The sequence below is a fragment of the Podarcis raffonei genome, chromosome 5 (genome assembly GCF_027172205.1).
Source record: "Podarcis raffonei isolate rPodRaf1 chromosome 5, rPodRaf1.pri, whole genome shotgun sequence".
Taxonomy (NCBI): Eukaryota; Metazoa; Chordata; class Lepidosauria; order Squamata; family Lacertidae; genus Podarcis; species Podarcis raffonei.
In genome coordinates, this window is record NC_070606.1 from 9,469,086 (window position 1) to 9,492,500 (window position 23,415).

At 44.0% G+C, this 23,415-nt stretch overlaps 1 protein-coding gene across 1 annotated transcript in view; it reads right to left on the reverse strand.

Annotated features, from left to right (window-relative positions):
• Positions 1-204: 204 nt before the first annotated feature.
• CFAP99 (cilia and flagella associated protein 99) overlaps positions 205-23,415 on the reverse strand; it is a 37,996-nt gene continuing 14,785 nt past the window's right edge. The window contains exons 7-16 of the mRNA XM_053387758.1: positions 22,595-22,675; positions 21,273-21,344; positions 20,337-20,390; positions 19,446-19,534; positions 17,575-17,779; positions 16,258-16,399; positions 8,661-8,812; positions 7,620-7,825; positions 5,159-5,339; positions 205-717 (exon numbers count right to left, since the gene is read on the reverse strand). Coding sequence (XP_053243733.1) covers positions 559-717; positions 5,159-5,339; positions 7,620-7,825; positions 8,661-8,812; positions 16,258-16,399; positions 17,575-17,779; positions 19,446-19,534; positions 20,337-20,390; positions 21,273-21,344; positions 22,595-22,675 — 1,341 coding nt within the window. The 3' untranslated portion in view covers positions 205-558. The remainder of the gene's footprint in view (positions 718-5,158; positions 5,340-7,619; positions 7,826-8,660; positions 8,813-16,257; positions 16,400-17,574; positions 17,780-19,445; positions 19,535-20,336; positions 20,391-21,272; positions 21,345-22,594; positions 22,676-23,415) is intronic.

A 23,415-nucleotide genomic window follows, 5' to 3' on the forward strand; every position in this document is an offset into this window, starting at 1 on the left:
GGGGGGGAAAGTGCGTCCTATAGGGCGAAAATACGGTATGTGCTACTGAAAGTTGGTAACTTTCCTTTTATTGTTGGCAAGCCTAGAGATTGTCAAGCAGTGGAGGAGCGCAGGAGAATTCTTGCCAAATTTGTGGTCTGGGCAGTGCCTTAGCAGAGCATTGTCAATTGCATGTGATGAGGAAGACATACTGAGCCAGACACGTTTTCACAATGTGGGTTATCTTTAATGGAACAAACCTCCCCACTGTGGACATGGAAATTTCCACTGCTCTTGCTGGTCTGACACTGATGCTCCAATAGAGGTAATGACAAAAAGGGGCTGTGCTGGCTGGGGCAGGAATAGGAGGCGGGGGTTGGGGAGGGAGGGCGCTAGCCTTAGTGCATTAATTCTCTCTCCCATTGACATCAATGGGAGGGAAATCTTGTAATGGTAGGGAAGAGCTGAAAAAGAATACTGAGATACTGTGAACCAAAACTAGCTCTCGGTGCTTACAGTATAAAAGACCTAGTAAACCTCTCATAAACAGAAATAAACGTAGAAATAGCTTTGTCTAACTTAAGAGCGCAATATACAAGCCTTGGTTCCAGTTCTCAAAGTCTCATTGGTCATCCTTTTCTGAGTCAATTCTCTTGCCATAAAATCATGTTGAAGCATTTTGAACTGCCGCTGTTGACTTTCTTCCAACTTCTTCCAGTGATCCTCACGCTGAGATTTCTGTGGAAGCAACACACAGAATATTCTGGTATTGGTACAAAGGTGTTCAATAAGAGAAAAGCATTTTATGGTCTCGTCCGCCGCAAATGTAGATCAAAGGCAGTCCTATTGGACTTTTAGCACTGGCAGTGGCAGCTGGTGGGGTGGGGCAGAGAAGGAGAGCCACACTCTCGTCGCCAGCATCAGTACAGCTTTCCTGGATACTGCTTGGGCAGAAGGAGCCAATGTTTTTCCTCGGGAGCTCATGGTGGTATACTTGATTCTCCTCCACATTTAATGCCCGCAACAACCCAGTGAGGTAGATTAGGCTGAGAGGCAGTGGCTGCCCCAAGGTCACTGAAATATACTCTGAGTCGAGTGTGGATTTCGTGCTCTTTACTCAGCTCATAGTAGTGAGGAATGAAAGTTCCCCCAAAATATCTGCTTTATATACATTATTTACACAACGAGCCGCACGTGATTGGCTAATTCTGGAATTCTCCTGTAGGCCAATCAGGTTGCAGATTCACTTCTACCTGGAGCTGGATTGGGTGGCACCTGCGGACCAGTCATACTGCTGCACTGTTCTAGGACCAATCAGACTGCTGCATTCTGGACCCTATTGTTCTAGGACCAATCAGACTGCTGCCTTTGGATCCTATTCAACTCAGTACATAACAGTCACCCAGTGTGCTTCATGGCCAGATAGGGATTTGAACCCTGGTCTCCCAGGTCCTAGTCCGACCTGCTAACTGCTATACCACACTGGCTATATGTTGAGAATAACAAACCTAGTAGAATGGAGAGAACCAGTGGGATATTTATTTCTACATGCAGATTCTATTGGAAAGGCAGGCAAGGGTAGAGATGTCACATTTCAAAAAGTAAAAAGCAGGACACCCCAAAAGTTGAGGTATTTTTCAGGAAGACCCCAAAATTGTTCAGCTTTTTTCTAGACTAACCCCAAAGTTCTTGAGCTTTTTTTTTTTTATGGAAATGCCAAAAAAAACCCGCCGCCTTCCACAGATTCCCCCCTAGGAATCACTTCCACCTTTAAAATCCCAGTAATGTCTAGGAGGGGGACGCGGGTGGCGCTGTGGGTTAAAGCCTCAGCACCTAGGACTTGCCGATCGCATGGTCAGCGGTTCGAATCCCCGCGGCGGGGTGCGCTCCCGTCGTTCGGTCCCAGCGCCTGCCAACCTAGCAGTTCGAAAGCACCTCTGGGTGCAAGTGGATAAATAGGGACCGCTTACCAGCGGGAAGGTAAATGGCATTTCTGTGTGCTGCGCTGGCTCGCCAGATGCAGCTTGTCACGCTGGCCACGTGACCCAGAAGTGTCTGCGGACAGCGCTGGCTCCCGGCCTATAGAGTGAGATGAGCGCACAACCCTAGAGTCTGGCAAGACTGGCCCGTACGGGCAGGGGTACCTTTACCTTTAATGTCTAGGAGATCCCAGACATATGCCAGCCCTAGACGTATGCCAGGTGGTGAGTGTTGCTTAGAGGACACGGAGGCAAACAAGCTAGAAACCCCCAGAGGCAGACTCCTCCACAGAATTGTAAATGGCAATACCAGGCTCCAAAAGGAAATTGGAACAGGCTACATACTATCGTATCACCTGACCAAAAAATTGAGATGGAGCATGAAAGTAAGGAGGCATCCCAAGAAGTAAGTGTTGTAGTACAGGACCCCTGACCATTAGGTCCAGTCGTGGCCGACTCTGGGGTTGCGGCGCTCATCTTGCTTTATTGGCTGAGGGAGCCGGCGTACAGCTTCCAGGTCATGTGGCCAGCATGACTAACCCGTTTTTGGCGAACCAAAGCAGCGCACGGAAATGCCGTTTACCTTCCCGCTGGAGCGGTACCTATTTATCTACTTGCACTGTGACGTGCTTTCGAACTGCTAGGTTGGCAGGAGCAGGGACTGAGCAACAGGAGCTCACCCCGTCGCAGGGATTCGAACCGCCGACCTTCTGATCGGCAAGTCCTAGCCTCTGTGGTTTAACCCACAGCAAAACGTGATCACAATTACACCCTCACATAGATTGGGTAAATGCATGTTCTGGTCACAACAAAGAGGTAACATTTCTAAATATCATACATCCTTACAACAGTTGCTTATGGCGCTGAAAGGGGGGGGAGATGATGATCCTGAACTTAATCTTAAGGGGCACCGAGAACCTGACACAAGAACTAAGAGCTGTGGAACCAACTGGCAAGAATGACCACAGTGCTATCAAATTCAACATAACTGAACAATTGCGAAAATCACACAATCCTATTTGACTTCAAAACAGGAAGCTTCTCAAAAACAAGGAGACTGGGGAAAAGCAAGTTGAAAGGGGAAAGTCAAGAGAGTCAAATCTCCAGAAGGTTTGGTGGTTATTCAAAACTACAATAACAGAAGCTTCTGCAGATCAGGAAAGGTACTGGCAAGTCCAAGAGGTTGCTAGCAGAGTTGATGAACAGAGTCACAAAAGCTATCAGAGGCAGGAATGATTCTTTGTGGGGGAAAGATAGCCAAAACAATTCTTTAAACATTGGAAGCAGGAAAGTGGCTGGGGGATAGTTGGATCATTGGATAGCAAGGGAGTTAGAGGTGCGCTAAGGGGGAAAGGGAGACTGCAGAGAAACTGAATTATTTGCTTCTGTCTTCACTGCAGTATAGAGCAGGCTGCTCAGAAAAAGGGTCTGAAAAACTCAGGCAAATAGTGGTGGCAAGACATGAAGTTCTAAGTTGCACCGACAAAAGCTAACAAATATCCATACCCAGATGGTAACCACTTGAGCTTTCTCAAAGAACTCAAATAAGAAATTGCTAACCTTACAGGCCAGTTAGTTTAACATCTGTTCTGGAAAAACTGGTGGAAAATATTATTAAAGATAAAATTAACAAGCATACAGAAGAACAAGTATTTCTGAAGAATCATCAGCATGGCTTCCACCAAGTTATGTCCTATTCTAACTAACCTTGAAGAGTTCTCTAGTAAGTCTGTAAGTGAACAGAAAGAGGCGTTTCCGCCGTCTTTCAAATAGTAAGGTAAAGGGACCCCTGACCATTAGGTCCAGTCATGGCCGACTCTGGGGTTGCGGCGCTCATCTCGCTTTATTGGCCAAGGGCGCCGGCCTATAGCTTCCGGGTCATGTGGCCAGCATGACTAAGACACTACTGGCAAACCAGAGCAGTGCACGGAAACGCCGTTTACCTTCCCACCGGAGAGGTACCTATTTATCTACTTGCACTGGCATGCTTTCGAACTGCTAGGTTGGCAGGAGCTGGGACCGAGCAATGGGAGCTCACCCCGTCGCGGGGATTTGAACTGCTGACCTTCTGATCGGCAAGTCCTAGGCTCTGTGGTTTAACCCACAGCGCCACCTGCGTCTTTCAAATAGCGCCTAACAAATCTTCAAAAGGTTCCTCACCAGACTCTTGAGTAAGCTTAGCAGTCATGAGGCAGGTCATCTTACGGATCAGTAAAGGCAGGAAGCAGAGACAATTCTCACAACGGATGTGGGACCCGCCAATGATGACCTGCACTGGGAACAGTACTTTCTAGCTTGTTCACAAACTATCTGAAGTTAGGGATCAGCAGTAAGGGGAGCAAGTTTGCTGCAGGCACCAAATTGTTCGAGGTGGTAAAAAGTAAAGTGGCAAATAAGAGTTTAGCATAAGCAAATATAAAGTGATATATTGGGGGAGCAGGAATATTAACTTTAAATATACAGTGGTACTTTGGTTCTCAAACTTAATCCGTTCCGGAAGTCCGCTCCAAAACTAAAGCGTTCCAAAACCAAGGTGCACTTTCCCATAGAAAGTAATGCAAAACAGATTAATCCGTTCCAGACTTCTAAAAACAACCCCTAAACCAGCAATTTAACATGAATTTTACTATCTAATGAGACCATTGTTCCATAAAATGAAAGCAATAAACAATGTACTGCAGTCACACAATCAATCCGTAGCTGAACGGGGTTCCACACAGTCACACGAAAAAGAGCCACAAAAACGCAAAATAAATAGCAAAAACAGACGGGCCTCAGCGTAACACTTAAAACGGAAGTGTGGAACGCAAAATGGACCACATTCGACTTCCAAAAAAAGTTCGCAAACTGGAACACTTCTGGGTTTGCAGTGTTTGGGTTCCAAGTTGTTTGAGAACCAAGGCGTTTGAGAACCAAGGTACCACTGTACATTAATGGGGTGCGAATTGGTAGTGACTGACCAGGCAAGATATTAGGATCCCGGTGAACAATGCACATGATCCAGTGTGTGGCAGCTGTGATAAATGCAAATTTCATGGTAGGTATCATTAGGAAAGACAGTAAAACCGAAGATCGCAATGTCTTTATACAAACCTATGATGTGACCACACTTGGAATACTGTGTCCAGTTCCGGCTGCAAAGAACTTATTTCCATGCTATGTTTGGACAGTGATTTACATGAGAACAAGAAATATCTTACTTTCTTTGGCCTCCAAGATGTGACTGACCCTTCATCATACTTTAGGGATGCAGTCTGCATTTTCTCAGCTTGCATTTTACGCTCCATAGATTTTTCCATAATCTTTTGTTTCAGCTCCAAAACTTGTTGATCTTTCAAAATGCGTTCACGAAGCGGAGGCTTGGTTTTCTTTTCCTCCAGCCTGCAAAGCAAATAAGAAAAAAGTAAGAACAAATGCTGTTATTTTTCCATTAATCACAATATCAGATCACCTTTTTTTTTCTAGCAGGGGAGAGATAAGTGATTTGAACAATGGGAATCCAAAGATTTTACACACGTGATTTTTCTATACCACTAACCTACAGCTATTAACCAAATAAAATTAGCTCTGTCACACCTTAATGTGAACTGGGTTTATTTTAATCAAACTCATAGTTCAATTATAAAATAACAATTAAGAAACAAGCTCTGAGACCCTTAACACAATTTTTAAAATTATTGAACACAATGGGTAGAGAGCAAAAGGATTAATTTCTAAGTTGCACTCTGTGCTGCTTAATGCAACTTAGGAACATGATATTGGCACACGAATTCTCCCCAAAGGTTAGAATAAAATTTGGGAATCGCAACCCTTAAAATCTGTTTCTAGTTTCATTAGGGGAAACTCCTTGAAATTACCACATAGATGGTATCGCATTACTTTGCAAATGCCCAAAATGTTTTCTTCTCTGTCACCTAATTCTTGGGGGAGCTGCAATAAATTTGGTGCTTATCATTTCTGGTGACAATGCACATTGGTACAAGATTTCTGGAATTTAATTTTGGCAGAAATGATAAATATTACTAAATAAACGATTGTCCAATATTACAGTTATGGAATATTTTTCATGATACAAAGGTAGATATATAAAAGTGAGAATTGAGAATTGACCTCATGTATGGTCCTGGCAGCTCACATACTGTATTAAATGCAACTCAATGGGAAACAGCCCAAAATCCTACATTGGACACAATACCATTCACAATGGAATATAGCTATGATGGAGAAAATTATGCATATTTTGACGATGACTAGAGTCTCCAGACACTTGTTATATGGTTTGTCATTCCTTCATTACATATATAGCAGAAGCATCATTTTAAGACAACCATCATCACAAGCATGGCAAATTTGGAACTATACTTGACAATAAAACAGCACTAATATTATTTCTTTATATGAAGACAACTTTTATTTTTGCTTTTTGCTTTAATGGCTTGGACATTGCTACTTAACTCATATGTCACACTCTCCAAAATCCCACTGACCAAAATCAAAGATGCTTGTTTTTTGGTCCTGAGCTCTCGCAGGTGATTTGTGAAAGAGTGCAAGACGGAAAAACCCAAGCGTCTTTTGGTCTGGCACTCGTGTGAGCCAGCTGATTCCTGCAAGGCATTCTGGGATCCAATCCGAATCCGGAATGGCTTCTGTAATTCCAGGATGTCCTGCTCAATTCGGGACTGCTGAGGGGTATGATATGAAAGGAACCCGAAGCCTTTGGAGCGCAGCGCGAGTTCCCGCTGAGCTCCAAAGGCTTCAGGTGGCTATCAGTGACGCGCCTATCATGCGAAGCCAGAGGAGGAACAGAAGGGACTCCTTCTGTTCCTCCTCCAGCTTTGCGGCAACGTGCCTGACCTGGAAGCCGGAGGAGGAACAGAAGGCTTCTTCCTGCCTGTCCTGGCTTCTGCCTTAGCTGCGCACAGCCTCTTTGGGCAGGGGGAGCCTTCATCCCGCTGCCCTGAAGAGGCTTGGCGCGGTTATCCCAGAAGCCAAAACAGCCACACAGTATCCCAGAAGCCAGATCCCTCTTGCTGTTCTGGCTTCTGGGATTCAGAACATTTTTTTCTTGTTTTCCTCCTCCCAAAACTAGGTGCGTCCTATGGTCCGGTGAGCCCTATAGAGCGAAAAATACGGTAACTACTTATTCTACGTGCCTAGTCAATGGTTTTGTTTTCATCTTTTAATTGGTATCTGTTATAATTGTCCTCTCTGATTTATATACATTATAGAATGAAATTTTATAAATTACCCAAAACATCCATTTCAGTCCCCTCTGTAAGGACACACCCTGGTTTTGTTTTGAAGGCATTTAGTGGTTCTTGTTCTGAAAGGGTGAATGACAGAATAATCTACTCTTGAGACTTGTTTTTGACATTTCCCCCACATGCAAGGTCCTTTACCTCTGAAATGGTATTCTGGTCATCGAGTGAGAGCACAAAGAATTCAGATTTACTATTTAAATGTCAAAATTTACTCATGTGAGCTGCTTGACCCCTCAACTTGTGAATATTACTAAAAAGGAGTGTTAATTAAACTTCTGAAATCAGTCACAGAATACAGCTATTTCCTATCTATTAACTTGAAGAGGAATTATTTGTTTTGTTTCTGTAAATACGTAATCCACAATTATGTATTATAAATGCTACAGTGCTTCAAACTAACTTCAGCGCAGCTGCTCTTCCAAATTGGTCTCTGAACATGGAGATCTGCTCAAGTTTGTCCAAAAGAAGCTGTTCCTTCGCATATTTTTCTTGGATTATCTGATCCCTCTTCTCCTCTTCGGCCTTCTTCTGAGCTTGTTTCAGTAAGGCTAAGCGTTCCTGCAGTTCTACTATGGACATCTCACCAAGAACACCATGGTTAGGAGTCTATAGAGAAGAGAAACCGGCAAATTCTATCTTTTTTTTATTATACAAGCGTCCCCCCCAATTATGCATGATCAACTCGCGTGTGACCATGTATGTGTGCAGCGCCAGAAAATCAATCAATGAATCAACCAACTGATTTCAATTCAAACCTAGAAATGGCAGGAGAGAGCTGGAAAGTCCTCGTGGCTTGTGAGAAACCCCTTCCCGGAGCCCAAAAAGGCTTTAAAAAAGAATGTATGGGTTTCAAGATGGCACGTGGAAGCTCTCACTGCTACCACACTGTTGGGCAGGGAACCTGTAATGCAGTAAGAGCGGGCGTGCTGTTCCCTGCCATTTCTGGTGCTCTGGAGGCAAAGGTTAAGAGTATGAGTTGGTTTGGTTATGTAGGGTTGTGAACAGCTCTGAATTTTTTGTTGCAAAAGAAAAGAAATTTCCCTAGTTCCCTGCTCTGACAAGGATCCCCCTTACACACATTTTGCTTATGCACACAGCGGCCCGGAATGTAATCCCCCTGTAAGTGGGGAGTCGCCTGCACATTAATTGACACACAACTCTGACTTCATTAGAAAATTATTTGAGGTTTGAGTTGGAATGGAGAGCTATGACTGGGTATAGAAATGGCTAGTTATTGCATTGACCAGAAGTTGCTTTAAGGCAGTCAAGCCCTGGCAACCTACAGCGGGAGATTTCCAAGAACATCTCTCTCATCCTAATCTATCTCACAAAGGAGCTGTAAAGTCAGGTGCTGGACTGAGATCTTTGGAGGAAAAACAAGATGGGAAAGTAACAAATAAATGCACACAAGCACTTTTGTAATCTGTCTTAATGAGCTCACCTGGGTTAAGTCAACAAATTTTTGCTTCATTAAAGGCAGATACTCTATCGCTCTTATTTGTTGAATCAGTTCATATCTTTTTTTGAATCTCTCTTCTTCTTCTTTCAAACTCTGAAGTAGGATTTCCTGGCTTTCTTCAGCAACTTCCTGAGCTGTAAATTGTAGGAAAGATGTGCAGTCTCCATAGCAGTGCATAAGGTTAAGTAGAGTGGATTAGTAATGTAAGTTGGGATGCTGTCCAATTCTGTCAAGACCGGAATTTGAATTGGATTTGGGGTTCTCAGTAAGCAGAACACATGGTGATCTTTCAGGCAATCAAAGCAAAATCTACCCTTTTCTCTGGTGTTCAGGAGTCTGTGCTTATTGATTCTATCAGTGTAGACTCACAGGGATATACCGTATTTTTCGCTCTATAAGACGCACAAGACCACAAGACGCACCTAGTTTTTGGAGGAGGAAAACAAGAAAAAAAATTATTCTGAATCTCAGAAGCCAGAACAGCAAGAGGGATCGCTGCGCAGTGAAAGCAGCAATCCCTCTTGCTGTTCTGGCTTCTGGGATAGCTGCACAGTCTGCATTCGCTCCATAAGACGCACACAAATTTCCCCTTACTTTTTAGGAGGGAAAAAGTGAGTCTTATAGAGCAAAAAATATGGTATTCCCCTCTACCCTTGCTTATCCAGAGACCTCTAGCTTCTGGAGTTTTCTAATGACACAATTACCGAAATTTGCAAAAAGTATCTGGGCTGGCCCCGTGAGATCTTTATGGGAATCTCTGGACCCAACAAGGCTCCCGAACCCATTTTGATGCCCCTACCTCAATTTTCAAGCAAAATATAGCCGGACAATTCATGGGATTCTGGCTTTCAAAAATCCCTTGGTAGCTCATCAGCTTGGAGACTCAATTACTCATTGTCTCAAAGCTAGTGCTATATTATATCCTGTAAACTCTGAAAGTGACATAGGAGTTGCATGCTTTGCACAGGGAATGGCCCATTGACTTGCTTACCATGAATGAGCCTTCTGAGCTCACACAGCAAAGCACCCACATGATGAGTTATTTGTCCCAATTCACCTGAGCAGTGGCCATGTGATTTTGCAGATTAATTTAGCATCCTTCTTCCACCTTCCCTCCAGTTGTGGTCTAAACCACTGAGAGTCTTGGGCTTGCCAATCGGAAGGTTGGCGGTTTGAAACGGGGTGAGCTCCTGTTGCTCTGTCCCAGCTCCTGCCAACCTAGCAGTTCTAAAGCACACCAGTGCGAGTAGATAAATACGTACTGCTGCGGCGGGAAGGTAAACGGCATTTCCATGTGCTCTGGTTTCCGTCATGGTGTCCTGTTGCGCCAGAAGCGGTTTAGTCCTGCTGGCCACATGACCCGGAAAGCTGTCTGTGGACAAACACCAGCTCCCTTGGCTTGAAAGTGAGATGAGTGCTGCAACCCCATAGTTGCCTTTGATTGGACTTAACCATCCAGGGGTTCATTTACCTTTGCCCAGTTTTTGTATGTGACAAAGCTCTGACTAAGTCGGATTCAGAAGGATGACAGAGAAAGAAAGAAAAATCCACAGAACAGACCAACCCCTACAGTGGCTTCCTCCCCTTCAACTCGTGAGACTGAGGCATATGTCTTCAGCCCGGTGTGGCTCCCCTTTATCACATATGCAGCACAACAAAGCAATGTCATAACCCAGCCAACAGCATACAAACCGATATGCCTAATCTGACCCAACACCCCATCCCGCATACAAACAAACCCCACAGCAACCACCTGAACTCAACAAACCAAGCTCTGCATCCTCTAATCTCTCACACTGCCAACAAAAATAAATACATAAACAAAGGACCTACTCGAGTGACGCCGACACAAAACCACTGCACAAACATTATGCAATAGAACAAAATAGCACATCTCTCTCCTATCTTTCCCCCCAACTGTGTAATGTCTATGACAACGGTGTCTCCTACCGCTTGTAAACTGTGAAAACGACTATGAATTGAAAGTGGGCGTGCTTTTTTATTACACAAGAAAATCTTCAATAAAACTATTTTTTTAAGGGGAAAAACTCTTGAGACCGAGGCATGAAGAGTGCAACTAGAAGTGGGAGAAGGGATGGCTCACTCTGCCAGCCCAGAAGTCCCATTCAATGTAAGTGCATCAGTACTTCATTCCTAGGCTGGCTGAGGCATCCACATGATGGGACTTCTTGGAGCTACAGAAATGCTGTGTGCAGGGCTCTTCTTCACTGAGGAGGCAGAACGTTGCACATTATTTGCCTGCCAACGGAAGGATCTGCTGAGCCACAGAGATCCAACTTTTTATTTATTTATGACCAGCAAATTAGAGATAGACCCTAGCAAATATGTGACCTTTCTACATTTTGTAAAACACTTGGAGATTGATTGATTGATTGATTGATTGATTATTTATTCATTCATATATACATAAAGGTAAAGGTAAAGGTACCCCTGACCATTAGGTCCAGTCGTGACCGACTCTGGGGTTGCGCGCTCATCTCGCTCTATAGGCCGAGGGAGCCGGCGTTTGTCCGCAGACAACTTCCGGGTCATGTGGCCAGCGTGACTAAGCCACTTCTGGCGAACCAGAGCAGTGCACAGAAACGCCGTCTACCTTCCCGCCGGAGCGGTACCTATTTATCTACTTGCCCTTTTATGTGCTTTTTAACTGCTAGGTGGGCAGGAGCTGGGACCAAGCAACGGGAGCTCACCCCGTCGCAGGGATTCAAACCGCCAACCTTCTGATCAGCAAGCCCTAGGCTCTGTGGTTTAGACCACAGCACCACCCGCTGTACCTGTTCATACATACATACATACAATCAAGCATTATACAGTGGACCCTCTGAATACGGATTTAATTTGTTCTGGGAGTCCGTGTGCACCCTGAAATATCCGTAACAAGAGGCGCCGTTTCTGTGCATGTGTGAGCGGTGAAACCCGGAAAAATACTTTCGGGTCTGCCACTTTCGCAACCAAAAGATTACGTATCCAGAGAGGTACATAACCTGAGGGTCCACTGCATAAATTTTATGGGATAAACTAATAATAGATGTGTTGAAGTTAGAGGTCTTGGGGCCGAAACGATCTCAACCTATTCTCAAACTTTAAATGGGTAAGAAGCCCGGCTCGCTGGCGTGGAGCCGGGCAAGGTGGAATGCGAGCCGCCTAGTGGGCCACTTTTGGTAAGCAGAACTGGCGCTGCGGGATGAACCGAACGCCGGGTTAAGGCGCCCGATGCCGACGCTCATCGCAGTTTTATCTGGTAAAGCGAATGATTAGAGAATGTGTTGAAGATGTCCCCCCCCCCACATGCCACTAAAACTGTGGGTTGTTTTGCCTGGAGAAAGAGGTGAAAGGCTTGTCTGGGAGGTATGACTGATTTTTGGCGGCTCTGGATCCTAGAAGGGTGAAGCCCTTTAGCCAAGGAAAATGGATTGAGAAAATCATATCCAGATGCCTCAGAAGAGTGAACAACTGGAGTTCAGCCCAAAGGCGCGTTGCACAGGGTGGTTGTTGATGTTTTAACTTTTTCTTCCCATTCCCTTTGCTACAGTGATATGGAGAGGGGCGTCTTTGGGAAGGAGGAGGAAGAAGATAGACTAGATCTCTTTCTGTGCTTATATCCATTTTACGCTGCAGCTTGCTGGAAATGTCAGCAAAGCCTCTTTAAAGCTAGAAATCGACTTTTTAGAGAAGGGAAGGGAAGCCTACTGTGCTGTAACGTACTGTACTGAAGGAGGTTTCGTGATTGGCAGAAGGAAAACCACTAACTTTCTGCATCCCGTGTGGGCCTCTGGTGGTCAGAGATGATACTGTACTTTTTAAGCCTTGAGAAGCGATCTGCAAGTGGCACAGAACAGACTCCCTCTGACTCTCCACCTGCAACATGGGAACCACTTCCATGTTTGATTTATAATGCACGTTATTAATCCTAAAATTTACAGAGCAATATACATGCTGTTACCTTAGCATTACTGCAAAACGAAAGCTTTCTTTTTAAAAAAAAAGTCTCACTCACAATTTCCATGGGACACCTGGGCATGTTTGCTCTTCCAGATTTCATTCCAGTGAGGGGTGATATTACAGAAAGGCTAACTCGCGACTCATTTCCTAGCGCTAAGCTGTTTGGTTTGGAAGGTCACCATTGCTGAGAAGCCTTGCTCACAAGGTGATTCCAAATGGCAGCAGACAGATGACAGCTTCGCTTGCCCATTCCAGGTAATCTTCTTACTGATCAAAATCCCAAACTTCGGTAATGTTAGTTGTGGATGCTGCGTTTTTACCCCAACAGAAAGCAAGAGAGAGAGACACAGAGAGAGAGAGAGAGAGAGAGAGAGAGAGAGAGAGAGAGAGAGAGAGCTCTCAACAACATTCTTCCTTTGCAGATCAGCAGATAAGGAGCAGCATGCTATTGTGCAGCTGGGCAAATAGACTGAGCAAAGACCCTGAAACTGAGGAGAAGAAGAAGAAGAGTTTGGATTTGATATCCCGCTTTATCACTGTCCGAAGGAGTCTCAAAGCGGCCAACATTCTCCTTTCCCTTCCTCCCCCACAACAAACACTCTGTGAGGTGAGTGAGGCTGAGAGACTTCAGAGAAGTGTGACTAGCCCAAGGTCACCCAGCAGCTGCAGGTGGAGGAGCAGGGAATCAAACCCGGTTCACCAGATTACAAGTCTATCGCTCTTAACCACTACACCACACTGGTGTATGTGAAGCAGAGAATAGGGAAATGGTAGCAGAGGCACCTGAGGCCTTCGGAACTTGGCAACTGTACAGAAACCTGTGAATGGATCCCCCTCTCTGACCACCAAGAACCTTTCCCCCTATCCCAGCCCTGTTTCGGGTTGCAGGGAGCAGCATGAGGGTGATATGGCATCCCTGCTCCCTCCAACTCCCACCTGCTGACTCCTGCAGCAGTCAGGCTCCTACCATTACTTCCTGGGTCCCCAGCTGCTGCCATGATGGCAAACAGACTACACACTGCAGCTGTGCTAACAATCCTACTGTTAATGATTGGAAAGCTCTCAAGCACGTTATCTCAAAGGTACTATGCACTACAGACTCAGATTCACTGGTCAGGAGTCTGGAGGTCTTGAAATCTTTGCAGATGCAAGTTTTGGCAGTGACACCAAAGATGGCACAAGTACATCCAGAAAGAGCGACGTGTACAACCAGTGTCTGTTTGACTGGCTGTGCAAGAGGCAAACCACAGTTAACTTAAGTTCTTGTGAAGCTGAACTCAATGCACTGTCATATTCACTAATGGATTGTGAATGGTTGATGCAACTGTTTAAGGACGTCAGGGTTCCTGTGCAATGTCCTATACAGGTGTATCAAGACAACAGATCCTGTTTGGCTTTGCTAGCTTCAGAGAGTTGCAAGCATGCCTATTCCTTAAGGTGGAATGGAAATGTCAACAACGTCTGCATTTTAGTCTCCAGCATACTTCCATTCCAGGAGAAATCTAGAAAGCCACAGAAGGAGCCTAGAAAGCAAAAAAAAAAAAAAAAAAGAAGGGAGAAAAAGACTGCCCCTGCTCAAAAGAGAGCTCCCTCACTAAAGGCATAGCTATAGGAAGGTGGGATATATGGTTGGCAAGAAGCAGGCATCTAATTGAAAGAGGCTTTACCTCCTACGGCAGCAGAGAAATTCATCAAATGTGTGTCTCATCAGAAGAACACATCCTTGCCCAAACACTTCAAATAGCGTCCCTTTGGTCTGGTCAGCCTTAGCTGGAGTCCAGCATGGCAACAACAGCTGCCTGGCCCTTTGGTTGAAGAGCTATGCTCTAGAGAAAATGAACGCTGCACCAAATGTGGAGGCAGGGGTAAACGCAGAACAACGTGAGTAGTGGGCTCAAATAATAATAATAATTTATTATTTGTACCCCGCCCATCTGGCTGGGTTTCCCCAGCCACTCTGGGCGGCTTCCACAGAGACCAAAAATACACTAAAATGTCACACATTAAAAACTTCCCTGAATAGGGCTGCCTTAAGATGTCTTCTGAATGTCAGGTAGTTGTTTATCGCTTTGACATCTGATGGGAGGGCGTTCCACAGGGCGGGCGCCACTACTGAGAAGGCCTTCTGCCTGGTTCCCCGTAGCTTTGCTTCTCGCAATGAGGGAACTGCCAGAAGGCCCTCGGCGCTGGACCTCAGCGTCCGGGCAGAACGATGGGGGTGGAGACGCTCCTTCAGGTATACCGGGCCGAGGCCGCTTAGGGCTTTAAAGGTCAACACCAACACTTTGAATTGTGCTCGGAAACGTACTGGGAGCCAATGCAGGTCTTTCAATGTGGTCTTGGTGGCTCAAAACCCTGATGCCTTCTGCTTTCAGATACATGGAACCTGGTCCAAGCTGTGGCTGGGAGCGGATGAGGATGTCTCCTTTGCTCTCCCCACAACTATGCATCTTGCAGCCAAGAGATGAATCATTTGGGAACGTCCATGGCAGGGTGAACTTACTCTTCCAATGCTGGGCAATGCATGCTAAGGTCCAAGAGAAGCCCCTGGAGGTATTCAGGGTAGGCAGCTGAGGAGCAGTGGCCTCACTGAAGATGGTTTTAGGCATGGCTTCACTAGAAGAAGATATTGTAGTGCCTTGGTTGGCAGCCACCCATTTAGGCTCAGTGTGCTCATCCTTGCTTGCAGGCGCCATGGAAGAGAAGAGGAGGAGTGGAGAGAAAGGTAAAGACTTTGTATGTGTGTGAGACACACGCATCAAGGAGGAAAGAGTCAGAAATAGCTGTGGGAAGCAAGGGATCCAAGAAAATGGAGGGGAAACAAAGAGAACGCCTCTTTCCATATGAACCTACCTGGACCCTAAGATCATCTTCTGAGGCCCTTTTTCGTGTGCCTCCTCCTTGAGAGGTCTGGAGGGTGGCAACACAAGAACGGGGCCTTCTCTGCAGTGGCTCCCCACCTGTGGAATACTCTCCCCAGGGAAGTTTGCCTGGTGCCTTCATTATACACCTTTAGGCACCAGGTAAAAACGTTCCTTTTTAACCAGGCATTTGGCTGACCTAATCAACATCCTATACCCTTTAAAATGTGACTGGTTTTTTGGGGGGGCGTGTTATAGGATTATTGTTTTTATTCTGATTTTATATATTGTGACCTTTTTTGTGAACTGCCCTGAGACCTCCAGGTATAGGGTGGTATATAAATTCAATCAATCAATATTAGAAGTATGATTGGCTGCCTCACGGGGGGGGGGGCAAGGACAAAGCACTGGAAGGAAACTATAGAAAGGATGCTATACTAATCTGCAAAGTCACAAGGTCTTGGCGAATCAGGACAAGCAAGCCATCATGTTTCCCATGCCAGCCTACACACAGTAGGCATATTTTAGGTGAATCCTTCAACAAAAGCAAATTTGTCGCTTGGCTCTCAAATTCTGTGCACACATATTTATGGGTGGAATGTCTCAGGATTTCATATATCTCTCAACAGGAGCTTTTCAATAGCTATTTATAATACAGCACTTGAATCTCTCTCTATATATAGCAATGCTTTGCTGAGGAAATCAGAAGAAAATGTACCTTTTAAAAAGACACACAGATCTGGAACTACTCGTACCTATTTGGTGCTTCTGTTTTTGGAGCTTCATTCGTGCTTGCTTCACATTTTTGCGTCCTTCCACCACTTGCTGCACCATTTTTTCCCTTTCCTTCCTTTCTTGAATGCGCCTTTCTGCAATTTGCTGGCTCATTTCCGCTTCCTAAACTCCAAGCAAAATTGAAGCCAGATAAATTAATTACAATGAAAGCTTCTTGCTTTATTTGTTGTTGTTTTTTTAACTTTAAGCATGCATTTCTAAAATAAATAAATAAATAAGCAAGCAAGCTTCCTTGACCTTAAAACGCTAAGCATTCTTTACTCTTTCAAATCTGAATGAAAGCCCTAAAACCTGAGATTGTTAGAGCTACAGATAAAGAAACAAACCTGATTTTAATCATTTTCCTACACCTGGCTGAAGATTACCTGGGTTAGACTGTTGCAGCAAAATCGGCAAAGATTACTGTTGTACCTTAAAGGCTAACAACTTTATTATGGCATTTTTGGATCTCCTTTGTCCATTTCTTTAATTCTGATACCAGTATTGTTTCTGAGGCTGCATCATGTTCTACAAGGCAGCCGCTGAGTGGCAAATGATGCTCGATATTGATATTGATATTGATTATTGATATGCTCTTTATTGATTGGACATGGTGGCAGATGCACTCCTTGTAAAACTAATCTTGTGTGATGCCACCCACTGCCTCACAAACAGTACTGACATCAGCATTAAAAAGGCAGATAAAGGAAGTTGGTCCAACATGGTGTAGAAATTTTCCACAAACCTTAGTTGAACAATTTATATATCCATATTTCTTCCCTCCCCCCTTTGGCTTCCCCCGTATTTCCGTACTGATTTATTAAACAAATTCTGTACCCGGCTGGTTTTACCTCTTCTATAGTTGTGAAAGTTTAGTCAAAACCTGCCAATGGGTCCAAATTTTTATACTGTCTTTTTATATACCGTATTTTTCGCTCTATAGGACGCACCAGACCACCAGACACACCTAGTTTTTGGAGGAGAAAAACAAGAAAAAAATTGCAGTGAAAGCAGCAATCCCTCTTGCTGTTCTGGCTTCTGGCTTAGCCGAGCAGCCTGCATTCGCTCCATAAGACGCGCACACATTTCCCCTTACTTTTTAGGAGGGAAAAAGTGAGTCTTATAGAGCAAAAAATACGGTAGTTTATAGGTGGCTCCCACTCCTTTTTGAAATTGATGTTGTCTCTCGATGTGGACTTTGCCTCTTCTGCACACCCTCTTCCTCATTTTGCCACTGAACATACCCATACACAGGAGTCGTGGTGAGATAAAATACGAACAGTATACTAATAAAGTACCTCTTCCCTCTTCTGCTCAGCTTTTCTATGGTTTTCCAGAATGCGATTCTGACGTGCAAGAATGGCCTCCTCGTGGCTTAGCTGTCCTTGCAGCCTCTTACATTCTGCTTCTGCCAGCTTTTGGTTCAAATCTCTCTCATACATTTCTTTTTGCCAATCCAGAAACTCAGAAGGATCCCGAGCCCCTCGTAAAAGTTGTTCAATCCTGTAAGGAAAAGAAAACAGGCTACTCTGAGGAACTGAACAGAGTAGAGCTGTCAAGGTGAACGTGGCATTACATAGCAACATAATACAGTGGTGCCCCGCAAGACGAATGCCTCGCAAGACGAAAAACTCGCTAGACGAAAGGGTTTTCCGTTTTTTGAGTCGTTCTGCAAGACGAATTTCCCTATGGGCTTCCTTCGCAAGACGAAACGTCTTGCGAGTTCTTGCGAGTTTGTTTCCTTTTTCTTAAAGCCGCTAAGCCGCTAAGCCGTTAATAGCCGCTAAGCCGTTAATAGCCGCTAAGCCGTTAATAGCCGCTAAGCCGCTAATAGCCGCTAATAGCCGTGCTTCGCAAGACGAAAAAACCGCAAGACGAAGAGACTCGCGGAACAGATTACTTTCGTCTTACGAGGCACCACTGTGACTTTAAATGAGGCAAAAAAATTATTTTTAAAACCAGGGTGCCCGAACTGGTCTGTGGCTACCTTGGGAAGATTTTGGGACTATGGTAAAGAACTCACTGAAAACATTGCCTCAGAGTTCACGAGTAGTGAAAATAAAAATCCCATACATAAATTTATAGTACCAATTGCTCTGTTGTCCAATAATGAAGTCTTTGCTTCAGTTAGTTTTTGTTTCATTCATCTAATGAAGCATTCGGTTTTCAGCAGTGGTCAGCTCCTAGGTAGGGCAGGAACAATTGCCTCTACATGTTCTTTGTCTCCAGTAGCTAGTCCACAGTTATCCCACTTCTGTACATGTACATGTATCTATTCTACAAATATTTGATAGAGCTTTCCTCCATAAATGTCCCTAACTAATCCCATTTTTTAAAAGCTGTCTAGGTTCCTAGTCTTCACCAATCTTGTGCTAGTGAATTCCATGTATTGTTTGAAATAATTCCTTTCACCTGTCCTCAACCTACACTCACCAGCCCTACTGAAGAGGCTCCTGATGAGGCTGGAGGAACATCACCCGGCTAATGTTTTATTGATTTAATATGCTGTAAACCGCTTTGAGATTTTTATTAAAAATATAAAGCGGTATAGAAATAAAAAAATAAATAAACCTACTGTCAGTCAGTGTCATTTGTCTGGAACTCGTAATACTGTACTATGAAAGTTAGGACTTTCTATTATCTTTATAATTTTATACAGATAATTATATAAACTTCTTTCAAGTCATGACTGCATATACCTATTATTTTGGAAAATATTTGATTGTATTTCAGCAGTGTGATCTTGGGGTACAGTGATTTGAAATATTGATTTGTTTTGTAATGTTTTACCAGTAAAGCACTATTTAAGAGGCCTGCATTGCAGTCCTTCACCACCCCAAATTTGGGCTGGACTGTAGAGGACTGTGTGGCATATTCTTAGTATGCCTTCTCCTCAGGCAGGGCTCTGGCCTTGTCATCACCTGAACAAGTAACAAGCTTCTGATGAGCTGGCTTCTGGAATCCTTCATGAAGGTTTGGAAAAGAAGCGAATAATTATATTAAGAACAACTGATTAATTCACTTGAATGCAATGCTGAGATTCCAGAATTACAGGGGTGTGGACTACATGACCCTTGAGGTACCGTCCAACTCTGCAATTCTATGATTCTGTGACATCTTTCAGTTAATGCATATGCACAAACAGAAGCAGACAGAGAGTAAAAAGTACCTATTAAGCTCCTGCTCCACTTTTCGTTGGTAAAGGACACCTTCTCTTAAGATCGCTGTTGTGTTTAGTTTCACAGGTACGTTGTCAATCTGCAAGGAAATTTAGCACATAAATAAGAGAATTACAAAAAGCAATACAAAAAGAATTACAAAAGCAGTAACGAATCTTGGAATGATTTAAATATAATTAAGGCAATTTAAAAAGTAAAGGTAAAGGGACCCCTGACCATTAGGTCCAGTCGTGGCCGACTCTGGGGTTGCAGCACTCATCTCGCTTTACTGGCAGGGGAGCCAGCGTACAGCTTCCAGGTCATGTGGCCAGCAAGACTAAGCCGCTTCTGGCAAACCAGAGCAGTGCACGGAAACGCCGTTTACCTTCCCGCCAGAGCGGTACCTATTTATCTACTTGCACTTTGACGTGCTTTTGAACTGTTAGGTTGACAGGAGCAGGGACCGAACAACAGAAGCTCACTCCGTCGTGGGGATTCGAACCGCCAACCTTCTGATCGGCAAGTCCTAGGCTCTGTGGTTTAACCCACAGCGCCACCCGCGTCCCTTACTTTACCTTACCTTACCTTACCTTACCTTACCTTACTTTACCAGCCAGTAAAATTCTAAAGAACTTTTTAAGGACTTCAGATGGTTAATGTAATACCTTAATTTGTATTCTGAACACTTCAGCATCCCCCATGTATAACACTGAGCTAAGGGTATGATGGACAAGGAAAATATCATTAAAACCTGGATTCTTACCTAACTAAGATATTTAATTATTAAAGAGAGGTGTGCCCTCAATTGCAGAACTATTAACTTTTATACCAAATCTGAAATTTTACCTCTTATTTCCTGCTGGTTGGAACATCAGGATAACATAATCAAACAAGTTGCTCACCTCCCCTTGGATCTTCTGAGCTTGAAAGGTCTCCGGAACAGTCTGAATTATACCCTAAAAATATAATATAATATAAATATAATAATTATTTCATTTAGTGGTATATTGCCTCTGAATACGAAAAGTCAGTATTTATTTATTTTACGTAAGTTCTATCACACACATTCTCCATAAATTTATGTCCCGATGGTAACTAAGAGAGTAGTAAGAAAAATAACACTGATGCTACTAATACTATACTATACTAATATAGCAAGTTCAAAAGAACTAAAGCACTGGCAGCCCACTCAAATGTTTAATAGACAGCAAAATCACACTGTGGTAAGTTTAAAATGGTAACATCAGCAGTTCTTGAAAGCCTGGGGAAACAAATGCTTTTGCCTGGTGCCTAAATGATAGCTTGAAAATGTGGCAGCAGATAGATCAGGAAGGGCAAGAAAGAAACCGTAGCTGGAAAAGCAAAGTGCCCCATCTTCCTCCCCCCCCCCCCCAGAAAGCCTTCAATTTGCTTACTTAGGGTTATGACAGGATGGGGAATGTGTGATAGGTTACATTATTTATGTAATGTTTGCAACAACCCAATAAGGTGGTCCGGAGTTATATCCTTCCCCCCACTATTACAGACCAAGGAGGTGGGATTGAGGCTGGGGTAGAAATGTCTTGCCTAGGCCACTTAGTGAGCTTGTGGCCCCAATGAGATGCGTAGTAGGAACTAACTGGATCATAGCTGCAATCCAAGTACAGATTGCACTGTATGTCATTCTTCTATACTAGCTGTGTTGTTTTAATAGTCAATACAAAAACTGCAGCTCAATATTATGATCTCAACAAGGAAATCTCAATAAAATGATTGATCCTAACACCCCAATACTAGAGGCAGACTTATTATTCATTCCCACACTACTGAATATGTATATCCATGCTGATTTTACTTACAGCACCACAGTGACATCCAGGTTTGGGGGCTGCACAGGAGAACTGGTTAACATTTGCTTCCAGCAGCAGTTCCTAAAGGGGACACAATAATTTTAGTAACATGATACCTTTCCCCACTTTGTGCAGTGGGGGCGCAGCGGGTAGAGAAAGAGAAGATGAAGTTAAAGTGGATGTTCAGCTGTGTGAAAACATCAATGAAGATATTAATGGTAAGCTAGGGGTGAAAAGGTTTAACAGTTTGTGGGGAGAGTAGATCAAATGCATCCAGGGTAGAGGACTGGGATGCATTGAAGATGCAAAGTAGAGTGTCTAAAGGTCCCCGGAGACATCATTTTTATTGCAAATCCATGGTTAATTGTGCGGGCAAGCAACTTTTGGAAAGCCTCTCCTCCTTCCAGAGGGGAGGGGTTGTGACCGGGAGCCGATTCCGCCCCCTGCCCTGCCATCGTTGCTGGTGCACCACGCCCCCAGATGGGCACCCAATAGGGTGACAGTGCGGGGGCGTGGTTTAGCCGCTCAAATGCGGCCACGCCAGTTCTCCCCGCCATTGCGCTCCGATTTTCCTCAAGTCACCCAGCCACCACTCCCTTTAGGGCGTAGCTTCTCGCTTGACCTTGCTATGTACCTATGGTTGGTCGCCCTGGTTGCCCAGGGGGCCTGGTAGGAGTTTTTTCCAATTGGCAAATTGGCACGGCCTCTTGGTTTTTTCCGCCTACTTCGTAGCAATCGTCACAACTTTCTTGGTATTTGGCGGTTAGGCATTGGAATGTGTTGATGGTGTATGGAAGGGCGAGGTGTGGCCATCGCCTACCCCTTCACTTATGGGTATTCCGTTAAAGGAATCCGGCGGTCGTGGATCCTGTCCGATGCCCTGCGTGGCTGGAGGCCATGGCACAACCCCCGGTGACATCAGGGGAGAGCTTATAGTTGTATTAGCATCAACAGGCTCCCCCTACTGGTGGTTAACCCTAGACAGACTCACCCCTCTCCGAGTGGGTGGAGTCAAAATTTAGTGTTGGTCCAATGCCTAAGCCAATACCTCTCACATGCTGTAATCAATAAAGTTGTGGCCTTTTCTAGCCCATTAACCTTATATACTGTGTCCACGTGTCTTTATTATTCCCAAGCGGGGGTCAGGTCCTTGAATCACAAGTGGTTTTCCAACTGCCCCACTCTTTTTTGCTCTTCACCGCTGAATTGGAGCCAATGTCAATCCACAAAAAACCTACTTGACGTTCAGTTTCCCCTGAAGGAAAGTGGTGGGGCAAGCAGCAGTGCGGAAAAGCCCTAAACAGATTATAAAGAGATAATACTGAACTTGCCTCCGCTTTGCGACGATTCTTCAGTTTAATTCCTTCTAGCTGCTGCTTCAGTTTTTGGGGTTTATAAGTACTTTTAGGAACCTAGGCACACAGAAGCAATAATTTAGAGTTAGAAAGTACTAGGTAACAAAGAGGTCTGAAAGGATTTGAATAACATATATTTCAAGTTTGCTTTAGAACTAAAGAAAACCCCTGCTGATTTAGACCAAAGGCATATCTAGTCCAGCATGCTGTTTTTGACAATGCCTAACCAATTGCTTCTGGGAAGCCCACAAGCAACGCGTGAGCACAGTAAGTACCACTTTCCCATTGCTTGCCAGCAACTAGTATTCAGTGGCAGGGTGGATTTGATTTAAATCAAATTTATTTAAACCACGGTTTAAATCACTAGTCAGTAAGACTTGACTTAAATCATTTTTTTACAGAAAGATTCATTCTTGCTGGTATCATCTTAATACTTACAACCAGATGAAGGTTTCACTTTTGGAATAATAAATTTTCAGAGTAGTTTTTACAGTTATATCAAAAATTACTGATTTGGTTATACTATGAGAATTACATAGACAGATAATTATGAAATTATTGTAAGGTTTCATAAGTTAACTGTTTATATCTGGACAACTTTTCTGCTGTGCTTTATTGGAAGGAGAAAAATAATCATTTCCTTAATAACAATTTATTGAACTAAAACAATAACATTATAGCATATGTATCCATATTTGTTAACTGATGTGGTTAAACAATTAAAAAAAAACTTAGACTGAGTTTTAGCACACATGAAAAACTTAAAAGGAATCCTTATTTCCTGATGAATAGCCTTT